This window comes from Leptinotarsa decemlineata, unplaced genomic scaffold (genome assembly GCF_025532065.1).
Source record: "Leptinotarsa decemlineata unplaced genomic scaffold, Ldec_3_MD MMD2_tig00026361_RagTag_RagTag, whole genome shotgun sequence".
NCBI lineage: Eukaryota > Metazoa > Arthropoda > Insecta > Coleoptera > Chrysomelidae > Leptinotarsa > Leptinotarsa decemlineata.
The window spans coordinates 1887460-1902487 of record NW_027412704.1 but is presented as its reverse complement, the minus strand read 5'-3'; the positions used below and the strand labels follow the sequence as shown (position 1 = coordinate 1902487).

Below are 15028 nucleotides of genomic sequence, written 5' to 3'. Positions count from 1 at the left end.
ACTCATTGCATTGGCAGCTGCTTTTTTTTATCTGCCCCACATGGCCAAGATCGCGAAGCTGCTTCTCTATTTTGCTTATTGTTCCTTGAGATATGAGCAGTAAATTAGGAAATTTCTCATGAAATAGGTGTGTTCGGGTTTTATCTCCGTAAAATCATTATTTGTAAAACTGTTTTATGCATTTCCGTTAATCTAACCATTTGTCAGACTTGAAGTTAACGAACTTTAAACTTAAATTAAAATACTGACAACTAATGTAACATACAAAACAAGTTGAAAAGGCGTTTTGAACTAACGTTGCCATGGAAATTATTTACAGTTCTCTAAAGGATACCACCTAAAAAGAACATTGCTATGGTTTTCCATACTTTCAACATTGGTTTGCGAAAATGAAGTACTCTCCTCCAGCGAATGGAGAACTTCCTTCAAATGAAATGCACGTTTCTCAAAGTAACAGTTTATTCACGCAAGATGAGAAATATATACTCAATCAGACTACAAGAAAATTATAAAACAGAGAGCATAATTACATCAATCTATATCACCAAACATTCACTATTAGTATTGATGGTCATAAATATATAACAACTCAAATTAAACTATTGGAGTATTACACCTCAATTCAATAATTTCTTTGGTACAGACAAGCAAACAACTAAACTTAAGCAGCTTCGGCAAAGCCAACACGGTTGTTGCCCAAGTCGAATTCGGTGTAGAATTTACCGATGAAAACGTCACCCAAAATCCACAACGGACCATTTGGTGGTGGAATATCAATACCCATGAATCCAGATAGGCAGATAGTTTTACCTGCTTGACGCCCTTTCCACCAACCAATTTGGCGTCATCAGAAGATGAAGAAATAATGGCCTATTTGGAATGAGTCCTTTGTCACTCTAGATGTAGATATTACCGTTTCCGAGATATCAACAGTGGAATCTTGGTCCTGGGCGGGATCATCTTGAAGATGATCACTTGTTGATCGAAACACGTGTCGAGGTATTGAAATAACGTTTTGGTGTTGGCATAAAACTCCAGTTGTAATGATTTTATGTACACATTCACTTCATAATAAACTTTCGGTATTATTTGAATTAGTTTCTACAGAATCATTCATATCTTCGGGAACGAAAATGTATAATCTTTAGTAAATATACGGTACATATTTGAGATTCTCTTCATACTATTGATTACAAATAAAACACTCATGAATTATATCTCCAATTTAATAAATATTATAAACAACAAATAGATTTTCAAACGGCAGTTGCTAAGCCTACTCTGTTATTTCCCAAATCGAATTCCGTGTAGTATTTACCGATGAAAACGTCTCCCAAAATCCACAGAGGACCAACTGGAGGGTCAATGTCCATTGCCATGAAACCAGAGATGCATTCCGTTAAAAATCCTGAAGAAACCTATAGCAAGTAGAGAGATATTTTGAACCATAAAATATAAAAAAAAAACTGGACCCATTAATAAACTTTGCAATTTTGTGACAGTTTTCAAAATGTCATAATGAATTGTCATTTCACCAAATCAACCCTGATGATATTTTCACCTCACTGAAATTTTTGTTGGTAATATCACAGAGTTTTTTCAATTTGAAAATAGCCGCATCAACCTTATGGTTATCAGCGACTGAAAATATATTCACAGGCAGTTACTAGATCAATTACAACATTACATTTTGTTGCACTTGAGTAATTCATAATCTTGCTGGCATTAAGATACCTCAAGGTTTTCCGCGTTTCCTTGAAAAAATGCAAATTTCATTGTGATATTTCGTAAATTCCACTCATCTTTGCCTTAGAAAAAATTTAAAAAAAAATTTAAAGTTCATTTTATTCCAGTGCCTACAATTACCAACCAATGTTAACATTATACTAGTTGTAGCATTGTTACACGTTTATTTCGTTGTTCCATTGCAAATAATCCTGTTACGCGTTACACTCGTTATCGTGTCTTAGTACTTTTAGTACTTAGTACAAAATCTAGTAAGATTGGAACTGTAAAATATTTTCAGTAGGCCTTTCGAAGTTTTAGCTATCTCAAATTGCCATCTTTTAATATGCGTGGCATATATGTTATTTTCGACATGCAATTATTCTCACATGGTCTCATTTTTAAAAAACAAAACTAATTGCTTTGACATTTTCGTGTCAATTGACACTTTGTCTCTGGTTTCTACCTCTTGTCACTCAATTATTTGTTGATATTATCAAATTGTGTCTTAAAATTAAATAAAACTGTAAGATCCGTAACAAAAAGATGAATATTAACTGAACATGTAAGTTATTACGGATTCGCTTTTTTCGTACTTTTTATTCGATCTAGTACTTTTTTGTTCACTTTCTAGTACTTATTCCCAAAGGATTGCGGCAACGCTGCTTTGTTATGTGTTATTCCCGTAAACTCTTCAGTTTAGATTTTATTGAAATTGTAGAAGGTATACATTTTGGTGTACTTCTAACGATGCTACTCGGTTAGCAACATTCGCGTCGAGAGGCAGTTTTTTTGTTCTGGTGTGTTTTCAATAGATTACGAGCGTTCAGAGTCGTGATCAGCGTGCAAAAATACATAGATAACAACAAAATTAGCCTTGTGGCAATGATCCACTTGAAACTAACCTTCAAAACATAGTCTGATCCTTTCAACGTGAAAGTTTTTCCTCCTAAGACTATATTTATATCAGGTAAAGATGATATCCTTCTGCAATCTATTGTGTATTCACCTCCAATAATTGGTTTTGCTCCAATAGCCTGAAAGTAAAAATGGATTAGATATGTTACTGATTAGGTTTAAGTGAATTTCTGAATTTATTTGTTTTGTGCACCAACTGAAATTTCACTAGTCATTTCAAATTGTCATCTGGAACGTGTCATCGTCTCCAATTTTGAATAATCAAAATAAAACTTGCAGTATTGAGCATGCGCACTATTTTTCCTTTAAGTTGGTACGAATTAACACCACCTGTTAAACCATGGCTTTATTGAGAATCTGACGACAGTTGCAATTGGGCTCCCGTATATACATCAATATATCAACACCTCATTTGTTATTATGATGTTTTTTCTCGGATATTGTAACAGTTAAACAAGAGCTTACAGAATCCAAGATGATTTTTTTATATCTCCGATATTTAGCTCGAAAATTTCTAATTTGAAATCGAAATACTGTCAGTTATGAATGTTAAGAGTTTATGTCAGAGTCTTACGAAAGCGTAGAGGGTTCGTACTGATTAGTATTTTGTTACTTCCGAGTATAATTTACGATGTTTCGAAAATCTCGACTCAAACACGGAATAATGTGAATTGCGAATAAGTTCAGATTATGTGAAGATGTTAGGTTGGTTCATGTAAATTCTGATATTGAAGTCTGAACTTCTGAATTGGCTTATAGAAAGTGAGGTTAAGATTATTTTTTCCCTTGAAATTATGGGAGCCAAGTAAGAACTGTCGCGAGACGTTTGTGATAGCATTTCGGTAAACAGTTAAATTCACGCTTCATACCGCTACATGGATGAGACGGCGTTCATTGAATGATTCAAGAGATATTTGGCCAATGATTTCAGTCAGTATTACCAGAATTACGGCCAATATTTGGTATGAGCCTAAGGCAAAATCACCCGATAAAAATAAAATTTCTGCTTGTTATTTTTTTTTAAAGTTATGAGTATTCTCCGAAGGACCGATTCGTATCTGTTAACCGACAGGCCTACCTTTTGGATTTTCTCAATTTCCGCTGATGGTCCGGTAATCAAACTGGTACCGGTATCGACAATGGCTTGACAACCATCATTACATAACCTCTCAGAAGCCACGTTCACTCCGTCCATTTTGATTTGCCAGTACCCTTGTCGCGTGACAGGTATGTACGTGAAGCTTCCTTTGTAGTATTTAGGATCTGAACCCCCAAGAATGAGCTCTCCGCCGACTTTGGCATTGGGATCTCTAAAATATACCACAAACATTCATTTTTGTTAATAATTTTCAGCTGATTGAATTTTTTAATTTTCATTACCAATTTCCTCAAACACCTATCTATAATTTTCATTACATCACAAGGTCTTTTTTCTGATTGATTCGGTCGTTACTTGTAGTAATTTGAAAAAACTACACCTCACGATTTGATCTTAAATCACAAGGAAAATAAATACTTTATCAACTCTCATGCTCATATAACTCCACAAAATGGATACGATTTCATAAATGTCTTCTTCAAAATATTTTCGCTAGCGCTCAAGACATTCCCTATTGTTTTCTCAAGTTTTCTTCAATTTCCTGAAGTATTTGTCGTCAGTGATATTAGAATGGGAAGTACTTCTTCTATAATGTGTTTCTGCAATGTCTTCTAGCTTATTCCCACTCTCATATATGCAGATGTTGATAAAACAAATCGTCCAGTAATATTCTTATTGGAGAAAAACTCTTAAAATTTTAGTCAAATCCACGTACTGAACAGTTTCTTTTGATTCTTTATTGGCAAAATGCATGTTAGTACATGTTAGTCCTAAGGTAGCTAAAAGTAGCCAATTCTGATAATAAAAAAGGACACACACTTCTGGATCTGGTCCGTTTTGGGTCGCTAAGATGGTGTTTTCTTCTTCTTTACAAGAAAAATAAGAATGATTGCATTTTAAAACAATTTATCATTTTAATCGAAAGTTTCGTAAAACAGCATTTTGAATAGAAAATCGCTGAATGTTTTTCAGAAGTTTAAACCTTTACTTCTTCTGATCTACCTCTTGATTATTGGTATTTTTCCTTAAATAACGGCATCTATACTCATAAATGCCAAAGTCACTCACTCATTCATCTCCGTTTCTCTGTACTCCGTACCCGTTTTTTAATGCAAGACAAACAACATCCTAGAAAGTGTTATTACTATAAAGTGACATATATGAATATATGAACCATCCAGGTTCAACTTGTTTGTTTTTGTATTGTTGAAATCTAAGGACAGAACCGACATAAAAGTGACAGGAAATTGAAGTTATTTTAAGATGATAACAGTGTTTGTTGACTGCGGTCTGCTGCAGGATTTTATGCAAAGTTTCGTCTACTTCTGCAGAAACTACAATTCTGGAAGTATCTCCAGTTTTATAATATCACAGATAACCTTTACTTCTATACGGTGCTGGATAGGGGACACCTTGGGATAACCTGCTGTCTCTCTCTTCAATTTCTATGGCTGTTGCTTCTTGCGCATTTGTCCAGGCTCCTCCTGTTCATAGTGAGCAGAAGATTCGTCCGAGGGCGAATCCGTCTTGCTCAAGGCAATGCTACCACCCTAAAATTTTTAATTCCCTTCTTTCAACAGAAACACATAATTTTTTCAATGCTCCTTCTGCCTTCTGATGATAATAACATAAATACACATGCCCATATATTTTATAGAACTGACGATCTCGTCGTCAAATGGAAAGTGATTTAAATTTAACAATAAATACATAGTTTTCTTACCTGTTCAAGTAGAATGAGAAGACAGGTTGTGCTACCAATTTTTGGTCCACAAGGTTGTAGAAGAAAGGGCGCACTTTCCTGACAGATATTGTATCGTATCCCATTCCCAAAATTCCATCGAATTTACCAGCTAAGAAGGCTGGACCAGGTTCGTTGGTGGCTTCAGCAAAAGTTTGACCTTCAACTGAGAGACCTGCAACCTATAAGTGAAAATTCTCAGCTTATTATCAATTGAGAAAATGTACACATTCTCTAATAACGCGCGTCGGGAATATTGGAAATACCGACATTTATTTTTATGAAATATCCATAATATTAGTTGGCAGCACTGCCGTGCATTTGTGTTTTTGTAGTAATGTACTAACTGGTACTTCCTTTCTCAAGTAATTTACCCTGATTTCAACCGAATTTACAGTTTAGGAAAAGTGTTCAAATGGGATGAATATTGATTGAGATTTATTTCTGGGCCTTGAAAGTTGAAACAACTCTACTAAGCCCGTTTTTCATAGCGATAAGAAATGAATAAAAATGTTCACTCACCTCAACAGTGTCAGAGGATAAAAATCCTTTGAGAGCGCCAGATCCGTAAGATATATTGAATTCTCGGTTATCTTCCTCGTAGGTTGAAGATTTTTTTGAATCGTACCTGTTATGGAATCCTGAAATGAAGTAGGCAATCTTAAAACATGTTTTGAAGTGGGATAATGACAGTTTTATCAAGTGTTCTCGGTTTACTACGCTATTACTTGTTGAACTTCTGTAAAGTTCATGTGTACCTTTGTTCACTTGAGAATCAAACATCTGAATAGTGACTGGAATGAAAAAAATAGCTAAATGGAATAGCTTCGAAGTTTTACAATAAAGAGAGAGTTACATAAGCAGAAGTTCATTTCTTGGTAGGTATGGAACCGAAAAAGCCCCGCACATTTCGGTCTTGGTAGCTTCAAGTTACACGCTAGGATCAAGTAAGAGTCTCTTGATTGGCGGGAGCAATTAAAACCTGAATCCATGCGAGGGCCTGGCTGGTAAGCACTTCAGGTAAGCACTTAGAGCGGTGATTGTGCGAAAGTAGCGATTCCCGTTAGATTTGAATCGCTGGAGAGAAGTTCGATGTATATTGAGCTGAACCTCAAAACGATGAACAGCCACAGTCCATCGCGTATTTCTGATACGTAAAGCTTTCGGTGAAATCTAATGTGTCAAGTCACTTAAACACCTCCCGTTGAAGAGAGAGGGAGACAAATCTTTTTTCCGATGTTCCAGCTTCTTTGAGTAGTTGGTTTTATTTGATCGGATTTGAGTATATATGAACCACAATGAACCTTCGTGGGTTGCAGTGGAGTGTCGAATAAACTCATTTCCTCTGAACCTACCCACCTACTGTAGGCTTGTTATGTTCCCCTCAATCAAAAAGTTATTAGATTATATTCAGGATCACGATTGAAAATTCTGAAAAAGTTGTTTGAAAAACTAGAATTCTAAAGAGTTATTTTGCAGGTTTTCAACTTTTCAAAAATACTGTCAATCATAGTTCATTGTTACTCCATAAGAACCAGAATACATTAATGGGTAGGAAATTGATGAATATAATAATAATAATAATAAAGTATAACTCACTACAAGCAAACTCGAATAGACCGCACTTTTCAGAAGGGACCCATAAATTTGAGGACCCAGTATCAAAAATAACATTGAACGTCTGTCCAGGTGTTCCAATGGTTATTGGTCCATAATATTGAGCCTAAAAATAGTTGTGAAATGAATTACTCGTTGTTTGTTTCTAGTTCTGCAGATGATAGTTTTGTTTGTTTGAAATTGAACAGAAAGTTCATGAGAGATATTGGTATAATTGAAAACATTGTTTGAAATTGAAAGTCCTATCAAATATGTAATGTTTCAGTAAGTTAATTCATTCTGGTGCTCTGTTGATTCTATCCGATATAATTGTACGATTACAATCGGACATTTGAGACAAAATATAAGGGAAGCTGGGGCAAGACGGAGTGGACCTTTTTCTTACCAGTCAGGTGCTGTACTCTGTTGACAACCTTCGTAACTATCTTGAAGGAGAAGGGCAAGACAAGACTACAAACAAACCGGCAGCCATCTTCAGTCACGTCTTTTTTGCCAGTGGATTAAACGTATTTCTGTAGGTAGATTTTGTTATAATATTTGGTGTTTTTAAAGTTGGGACTTGTAAGTTGTGTTAAAATAATTTAATACGTAATTAGTATATTCAAATAGTATGTATCCTTGCCTTAAATAGTACCACTACTTCTAATATAAAACATTAAAGCTTAACCTGAAAACTGTGCCGTGGGACAGGACAGGGATACCGGCCTGAGAGCAAGTTTTCTATAGTAGACAGTGCAAGGCTGGAGGAAATATATTTTTTTTTAAGTTTATTCCAATACAATTTTGACGTATAGGTTATTATTATTGAATTATTATTAGGATATTGTTTTTTGTTGCAGAAAATAGTACATAATGACCAGAGAAAAACGCTCATGTGATGGTGACGAAGATGACGACGAGGTTCATCATATTTGCGAATTTTGTAAATACAATTTTTCAACCAATATCAAATTATATGTTTTTATTTGTGTAACATTACATAAGTTGATTTCGAAAAACAATTACTTAGGATAAACAAGTTCTACATTTGTATAGGGTTATTTTTAGTCAACGTAGATCAGTCACTGTCAACTTTGGTATAAAATTTGATTTTCTAGGCTTTCTGAAAAAGCTAAAAAAAACTCCTTGAGGGCCCCATCTTACTCCACCTTTCCCTTTATTTAGAGTTTCTATCTTTGAAATTGTAATGGAATTCCATTTCCTTTTGAAGTGCTTCATTTTATCTTATTGTTGTTAACAGTTGCAAAACAATCCTGACAATTTTGTATTTAAAGTCACGTTTTGTTTGAAGGATTATTGAATCGCACAGTTTTGTAAATTGTTCTCTACTTTCTACAGCATGACTATTCTGCTACAATTACTGGAACATTTTCTTGAAACAATAGGTACTGTTTTATCAAAAAATGAAACCCACATTCCAATATGAATACTTACATCCATATAATTTTTCAACACTTCTTCACCAGAGTTAACAGAGGCATCATATTTACTGATTAGATCCTCCTTTACAGCATTATATCTATTTTCTCTAAGAATTGTCCTGGCTGGTTTGATTTTTGTCAGAGGAATTCTTGAAATATATGAAAATATATGTAAAATATAGGAATTTCGGCGACGATGATTGTAATAAAATCGATTTTGACTCAGAAATTCATCTATAGTGGGCTATGCTCAACTTACGATAGAAATAATTTTAAACTAATTCAAACTATTTGTCCCTTTTAGAATTAGGCTAAAAACAACTCCAGTTTACATCCTCCCAATTAAAAAAACCAATCACAATTTCTTTTCTCAAAAAAGGCTAACTTATTCCGATTTTCCATGCTAGCCCTTCATATCTTGATCACACAGTATATGTGCTACTAGACTTATGTAACATGCCCTAAATAAATTATCATCACTGTTCATGATAATAATTAGGTATACAATTTTCGGAATAAAATATATTTGAAAGTCAGTTAACTGACGAAGCAGCTGTGTGGAGAAACGCATTAAAATTTGTGAAAAATCTATAATTATTATCAAGGATAGTGTTATTAATTTTCATCAAATAACGGGTCAGAGTATTCATAATATTATTATTGTTATCTACAGTATACATGAGTCTAAATAAATTATAAACGTTCTCAATGTGTGCAGAACTTTTTAATGATATTAAAACAGAAATAATAATTAATGGTAATAAATTATTACCCCAGTGAAAGCTTTAAATATCGAGCGAATTCATTATACCTGATTAAATCAGCATTGATGACGGCTATCAAACAGAAGGCACTTATTAGGACACGCATTCTAACAAGACCACAGTAACCACCCGTAGAATATGAGAACATTTTGTTTTTGCATCTTTTTTATACGTTCAAGACTTGAAGCACTTAAAAAACACTTTGATTATTTCATTGTTCATTGATAGAATTTAAAAATTCAATCAGGCACATGTTGATTGAAATCTTTCTAATCAGTTCTTTTTTTAGATGAGTGGTTTTTGATAATGACGACTATGATTGCAAAAATTGCCACATAGTTTCACATAAATTCGCAGAACATATCTTAAACTACGAAATCCTTAAGAACACATCAGGAAGGCAAAAGAAAGTCACAAGGATCTAGGTATTTTTTTTCATCAAGAATTAAATTTTTCTCGCACCTTGTAACGGTCTAAATTTACTTGTAAATATTGTAGATATTGTTCGTCACCTCACAAACCACAAGAGGGGACTAAATCATCTGTCGGTAACAAATAAGACAGATGGGTATCCGCGGCTAAGCTAAACAGTGGAGACGGGAGTGGGTTAAACAACTTAGCAAATTTCAAATAGATCTTAATGGGCGCCAGGTAAATTTAATCCTCCAGATACCCTAAGTAACTCACAATATCAATAACTTACCAATTAATATTGGAAATAAAAGATAAAAATCCCCAATATGATTTATTCAGTAATCCTAACTTACATGGATTAACCAACAACGCTTCTAAGACAACAATGCAATATTCACACTACTACGCGATGTTCAAATGTCCATACAAGAGCGCGGTGTATCTAACCACGAATTCAATCAGCCATAAATTACGGTAGTAACGACGCTCAAAAAAACTACAATACGTCGAGTAAAACTACCACGAAAATTGAGTAGGTGAAATCGTAAATACTAGTGTCGGATGGTAAGACAAACTCGTTTGCGTCGCGTGAGCTCAGGCGTAGGCGCATCGGTGTCAATCAGCACTAGTGTCGGATGGTAAGACAAACTCGTTTGCGTCGCGTGAGCTCAGGCGTAGGCGCATCGGTGTCAATCAGCAATAAACGATAAACAAACACTATATCAAACAGGTATCAATAAACAGAAGGGCAACAATTATTCAAATATCTCAGTATATCACAAATATTCAATTAAATCAATTATAACTTGCGTGCTCCTTTTGGGCCACCCGGTATATGGTGTTAGGCTACCCTGTAGTATGGCGGAGATGGATCACCCTGTAGCACCGGAGATGGATCACCCTGTAGCACCACCAAGATAGATCACCCTGTAGTACTGCTGAGATGGATCACCCTGTAGTACGACAAGCTGGACCAGTAATGGATCACCAAATAAGATCCAGAAAGAAAATAGGGGAAAAAAAAAGACAGGAAAAGTAAAAGGAAACAGGAACGAAGACAAAAAAAAACAGGAAAAGAAAAGCAGGAAGAAAAACCCTACGGAAGAAAATTCTCAATCAGAATCAGATGAAACAAGGTTGACATTTTCTTCCTGTTGTTCTTCCTGTTTTTCTTCCTGCTTTTTTTCTTCCTGCTTTTCTTTTCCTGTTTCCCTTTATTTTCTTTCTGGATCTTATTTGGTGATCCATTACTGGTCCAGCTTGTCGTGCCCTACAGGGTGATCTATCTTGGTGGTGCTACAGGGTGATCCATCTCCGCCGTACTACAGGGTGATCCATCTCCGGTGCTACAGGGTGATCCATCTCCGCCATACTACAGGGTAGCCTAACACCATATACCGGGTGGCCCAAAAGGAGCACGCAAGTTATAATTGATTTAATTGAATATTTGTGATATACTGAGATATTTGAATAATTGTTGCCCTTATGTTTATTGATACCTGTTGATATAGTGTTTGTTTATCGTTTATTGATTAAGAGTTTGTTATTGATACCTGATTGACATAGATATTTGTGAAACGGAAATTGAGGTATATTCTTCCTTTCACGATTGCTGATTGACACCGATGCGCCTACGCCTGAGCTCACGCGACGCAAACGAGTTTGTCTTACCATCCGATACTAGTATTTACGATTTCACCTACTCAATTTTCGTGGTAGTTTTACTCGACGTATTGTAGTTTTTTTTGAGCGTCGTTACTACCGTAATTTATGGCTGATTGAATTCGTGGTTAGATACACCGCGCTCTTGTATTGACATTTGAACATCGCGTAGTAGTGTGAATATTGCATTGTTGTCTTAGAAGCGTTGTTGGTTAATCCATGTAAGTTCGGATTACTGAATAAATCATATTGGGGACCTTTATCTTTTATTTCCAATATTAATTGGTAAGTTATTGATATTGTGAGTTACTTAGGGTATCTGGAGGATTAAATTTACCTGGCGCCCATTAACATCTATTTGAAATTTGCTAAGTTGTTTAACCCACTCCCGTCTCCACTGTTTAGCTTAGCCGCGGATACCCATCTGTCTTATTTGTTACCGACAGATGATTTAGTCTCCTCTTGTGGTTTGTGAGGTGACATTTTGACATACAGATACCTAACGGAAAAACAACGACTAACCAGCTAATGTCGAGCAGAGAGTTGAGGTAAAACCATCAGGAACCTGTGCAACGTCTTCGACTTGGAAGATTCGTCGCAAGTTATTTCCCACTATGGAAAGCAGTAATTAGTTTCATTTGGTCGATACGACCAACCAATAGACCGGTTTCGGGGTACTTGCCCCATTATCAGTACCGGGCATGGTCTCTTCCGAACGGTGTGAACCGTCGTATCACGACCAAACACTAACTAACCAAGCGTCTTCAGTTCAATCAGGTTGGAGCATAGCTCCCTTACCCTTGTAGAGTATTAACCGAGCAAGAGGATATCCGAACGTGGATAATCGAACCCAAAAACCCAGTCAATTGTCATAAGAGACATAGGTATAAATTGTATATTAGGGTAGCAAGAAAGTAGTTGGTAGTTGTAGAGAGTAAAATGTAAAGAATATCTTGTGGAATCATAAAATAAAGGATTTCCAGGAAGAAGTCTGGTCTTTGAATACATAACAACCCTTATAGCTGATTTTTGACAGAAAGACAAATGAGTTCATGACTAAAGGGATGGTGGCGGTGTGAAAGTCCTCAGACATCAGTACCGCCCTTAACGGGGTATCCCTACCTGGCTGCGGGGGATGGATGGAAAAATTGTTCATCCGCTAACGGGGGACATGAGGGCTTCTTTCGACAGAGTGTCGGGACCTTCTATATTGGGAAGGGGTCGTCTACAGCATAATCTATAGCTTCCCTAACTAACGGATTTTCGTAAGTTTCCGCGCCCTCAAAAACTCGCCGATTCCTCGACTGAATGGACTGCTGAATGGAAGGCAGCTGCAAATCTCTGCGGATGGCTTCATTCCGCACGAACCACGGAGCATTCACAATCATCCGTATCAACTTATTTTGTAATCTCTCCAGGATGGAGATATTAGACGGAGCCGCTTGTCGCCAGACGCCTGAAGCATACATGATGACAGGCTTGAACATCGTATTGTAGACTTTGTAGATGGTAATTTTGTTCTTTAGACTCATTATTGATTTTCTGTTGATCAGAGGGTACAGACTAGCTATCCGACCCTCGATCTTTGATTTAACGCACATAATGTGCGGGTTCCAAGTGAGCCTACGGTCTATTAGAAGACCGAGGTACTTTACCCGCGCTTGCCAGTCGATCTCCCTTCCAGATTTTTCTCTTTTTTGGCTGGAGAAGGTAGTAATTTCCCATGGTTATCGCCTGTCTTATTCGGGTTCACTCGGATCTTCCAATCGAGGTACCAGCGCTCGATGTCGTCTAATGCACGTTGCATGTAGACCACGCCGAGCTCTCGACCCATGGAAGATGAGAAGAGAGACATGTCATCGGCGTACAGGGATATCTTTACACGCTCAGGCCTCAGAAGGTCGCTGTTGTAGAGGGAGTACAGCGTGGGATACGACCAAGCTCGACCAAACGTCTTTATTTCATTCAGGTTGGAACCCAGCTCCCTTACCCTTTTAGCTAATTTTTGTCGAAGAAGGACAAATGGCTTCATCACTGAGGGGATATTGGCGGTATGAAGTCTTCATCAAATATCAGTACCCTCCTTCACGAGGTACCCGTACCTGGCTGGGGTGGAATATATGAAAAATCTATTCGTCCTTTACCGGGAGAAATGAGGGCCTCATTCAACAGTGTCGGGGCCTTATATATCGGGAGGGGTCGTCTACAGCATAATCTATAGCTTCCCTAACTAACACACGACCAAATAAATGTAATTCCAGCTAGTCACGATCTCTTTCTGCAGTTGATTCAGTAGTATGTCCAGTGCGCCACCTGCAGACAAAGCCAGGAAACAACTCCACAAACAAGTCTCTTATAAGGACGTTTTCAAACTTATACATATTTGAAAATGTCCTTATACATTTTCAAACTTACATACATATTTGAAAATGTCCTTATAGGGCGAACCTGCAGTAACGTTAGTTACAAATGAAAGTGGTAAAAAAACATAGAAGTTTCAAGTCTCCTTTCTTCTTCACCACTTTTCATCAATTTATGTAACAATTTTACGTTTCGGCTCTCGTATTTTTAACACATTGATTGTGTGAATTTAATATGATATCATTTTCATATCAGGCACGTTGGTAAGATAAAATGATCATTCGTCACAACTCATCATGAATGTTTTTGTAATAGAATTTTCACATTACACTTGAATGATAAAGGTGTACAAAGGAGACTTATTTTTCAGTTTTGTCATGCAGATAAAGACCAATTCGATAGTGAAAATATGAACTCAAGTGTCCTTGAATTAGATTAAAGATTATTTTAAAAAAACCCGTGATCAAAGATTCTTTGTTTGAAAGAAAGTAGAAACAATTCTAGTTTCCGATGAAACTAGTTAATATCCGAGAATAATCCTGCATAAAACTACTTTCTTTAACTCATTTCTAGTTCAATTTTTTTATCGATCCTCGCCTCCCTATCCATCAATTGAAAAATGTTGTATCGAGGTACTGCTGGACACAAACTTGGTAATGTGGTGGTGCTCCATTCTGCTGAAACCATATCGTATTCACTGGAACTTGAGGGTTTCCTTGATCAGGATATAAAATTGCTAAACTTGGAATGACATCATTTTAAAATACACCTCAATTCAGGAATTTCTTCGTTACAGATAAACAAACAACTAAACTTAAGCAGCTTCGGCAAAGCCAACACGGTTGTTGCCCAAGTCGAATTCGGTGTAGAATTTACCGATGAAAACGTCACCCAGATAGGCAGATAGTTTTACCTGCTTGACGCCCTTTCCACCAACCAATTTGGCGTCATCAGGAGATGAAGAAATAATGACTATTTGGAATGAGTCCTTTGTCACTCTAGATGTAGATCTTACCGTTTCCAAAATAGCAATAGTGGAGTCTTGGTCCTGGGCGGGATCATCTTGAAGATGATCACTTGTTGATCGAAACACGTGTCGAGGTATTGAAATAACGTTTTGGTGTTGGCATAAAACTCCAGTTGTAATGATTTTATGTACACATTCACTTCATAATAAACTTTCGGTATGATTTGAATTAGTTTCTACAGAATCATTCATATCTTCGGGAACGAAAATGTATAATCTTTAGTAAATATACGGTACATATTTGAGATTCTCTTCATACTATTGATTACAAATAAAACA

At 36.3% G+C, this 15028-nt stretch overlaps 1 protein-coding gene and 1 long non-coding RNA gene across 3 annotated transcripts; one reads left to right on the top strand and one right to left on the bottom strand.

Annotated features, from left to right (window-relative positions):
- Positions 1–1210: 1210 nt before the first annotated feature.
- On the bottom strand, positions 1211–9489 carry LOC111502809 (lysosomal aspartic protease). The gene is made up of 8 exons (XM_074185122.1): positions 9333–9489; positions 8535–8670; positions 7083–7206; positions 6006–6124; positions 5466–5665; positions 3722–3953; positions 2631–2762; positions 1211–1418 (listed from the first exon to the last, which is right to left on the bottom strand). Exons 1-8 carry the CDS (start codon positions 9431–9433, stop codon positions 1257–1259), a joined length of 1206 nt encoding a protein of 401 aa, XP_074041223.1. The 5' UTR covers positions 9434–9489; the 3' UTR covers positions 1211–1256.
- LOC111502810 (uncharacterized) lies at positions 7206–9743 on the top strand. 2 transcript variants are annotated; one of them, XR_012467982.1, is made up of 3 exons: positions 7206–7614; positions 7940–8022; positions 9575–9743. It is a non-coding gene; the product is annotated as an uncharacterized lncRNA (long non-coding RNA). The 2 variants fall into 2 exon arrangements; XR_012467981.1 differs by lacking the exon at positions 9575–9743 and having other exon boundaries at positions 7940–8075.
- Positions 9744–15028: the final 5285 nt, after the last annotated feature.